We start from the raw sequence: 1225 nt of genomic DNA, 5'->3' as shown, positions 1-1225 counted from the left end.
CACCAGACTCCATGTAAATAATCACTACTTTTAGCATGTATAGAGCAGCATATCTCCACCTGACTCCATGTAAATAATTAGTATTAGTAGTTCCAACTGTAGCAGCTGCAGTACGGACTGAAGGTGTGAGAGAAGAGTGGGTTGTTGACCTTTGACCTCTGTGTGTGTTTCAGTGGAGGAGGGCGGAGCCTGTCAGCGGTCCTGATGGAGGACACAGTGCCGGATCTTTCCCCACCCCTCTCTGATCAGAGCAGCCCCTCCTCCCCCTCCCTGTCCCTGTCCCTCCCCTCCACCCCCTCGTCCTCTGGCGGCGGGACGCAGGCCGCCACCCCCCCTCTGGGCGAGCTCAGCCTGGTGATCGACGCCGCCGTGGCCCAGCGGGCGTGTCAGGAGGTCCTGCAGAACGTCAGGCTGAGCCAGCAGGGCGCTGATGTCACCGCTGATGTCACCGCTGATGTCACCGCTGATGCCACAGGTGATATCACCGCCGCTGATGTCACAGGTGATGTCACCGCTGATGCCACCGCTGATGTCACCGCTGATGCCACAGGTGATATCACCGCCGCTGATGTCACAGGTGATGTCACCGACGCCGAGCCAGACGCCGCCCACGTTCTGCAGAACGTCACGCTGAATCAGCAGGCCGCTGATGTCACCGATGATGTCACCGCCCCCGGCCCTCTCACGCCCCTGAAGCCGGGCCCCGACCCCGAGGGCGCGGCGCCCGGCCCGGTGAAGAGCGCGCGGCGGCGCCAGAGACACAACCCCTCCAAGCAGTCGTGGCTGCTGCGGCTGTTCGAGTCGAAGCTGTTCGACGTCTCCATGGCGATCTCCTACCTGCACAGCTCCAAGGAGCCGGGGGTGCAGGCGTACATCGGCAACCGGCTCTTCAGCTTCGCCCACGACGACGTGGACTTCTACCTGCCGCAGCTGCTCAACATGTACGTCCACATGGACGAGGACGTGGGGGACGCCATCAAGCCCTACGTGGTGGGTCGTAGTGGTAGTAGTGGTAGTAGTAGTAGTGGTAGTAGTAGTAGTAGTAGTAGTGGTGGTAGTAGTAGTGGTGGTAGTAGTGGTGGTAGTAGTGGTAGTAGTAGTAGTAGTAGTAGTGGTAGTAGTAGTAGTAGTGGTAGTAGTAGTAGTAGTAGTAGTAGTAGTGGTGGTAGTAGTGGTAGTAGTGGTAGTAGTAGTAGTGGTAGTAGTAGTAGTAGTGGTGGTAGTA

The 1225-nt window shown here is 58.4% G+C and overlaps 1 protein-coding gene across 1 annotated transcript; it reads left to right on the top strand.

Annotated features, from left to right (window-relative positions):
- Positions 1-6: 6 nt before the first annotated feature.
- Positions 7-1003, top strand: LOC117941095 (phosphatidylinositol 4-kinase beta-like; the record flags this gene model as incomplete). The annotated part of the gene is made up of 3 exons (XM_034866193.1): positions 7-13; positions 174-458; positions 546-1003. Coding segments are annotated over exons 2-3 (712 nt in total), but the record flags the coding sequence as incomplete, so codon positions are not given.
- Positions 1004-1225: the final 222 nt, after the last annotated feature.

Source organism: Etheostoma cragini, unplaced genomic scaffold (genome assembly GCF_013103735.1).
Source record: "Etheostoma cragini isolate CJK2018 unplaced genomic scaffold, CSU_Ecrag_1.0 ScbMSFa_4260, whole genome shotgun sequence".
Classification (NCBI taxonomy): domain Eukaryota; kingdom Metazoa; phylum Chordata; class Actinopteri; order Perciformes; family Percidae; genus Etheostoma; species Etheostoma cragini.
Note: the sequence above shows the minus strand (reverse complement) of the source record. Positions and strands in the feature narration are given on the sequence as shown.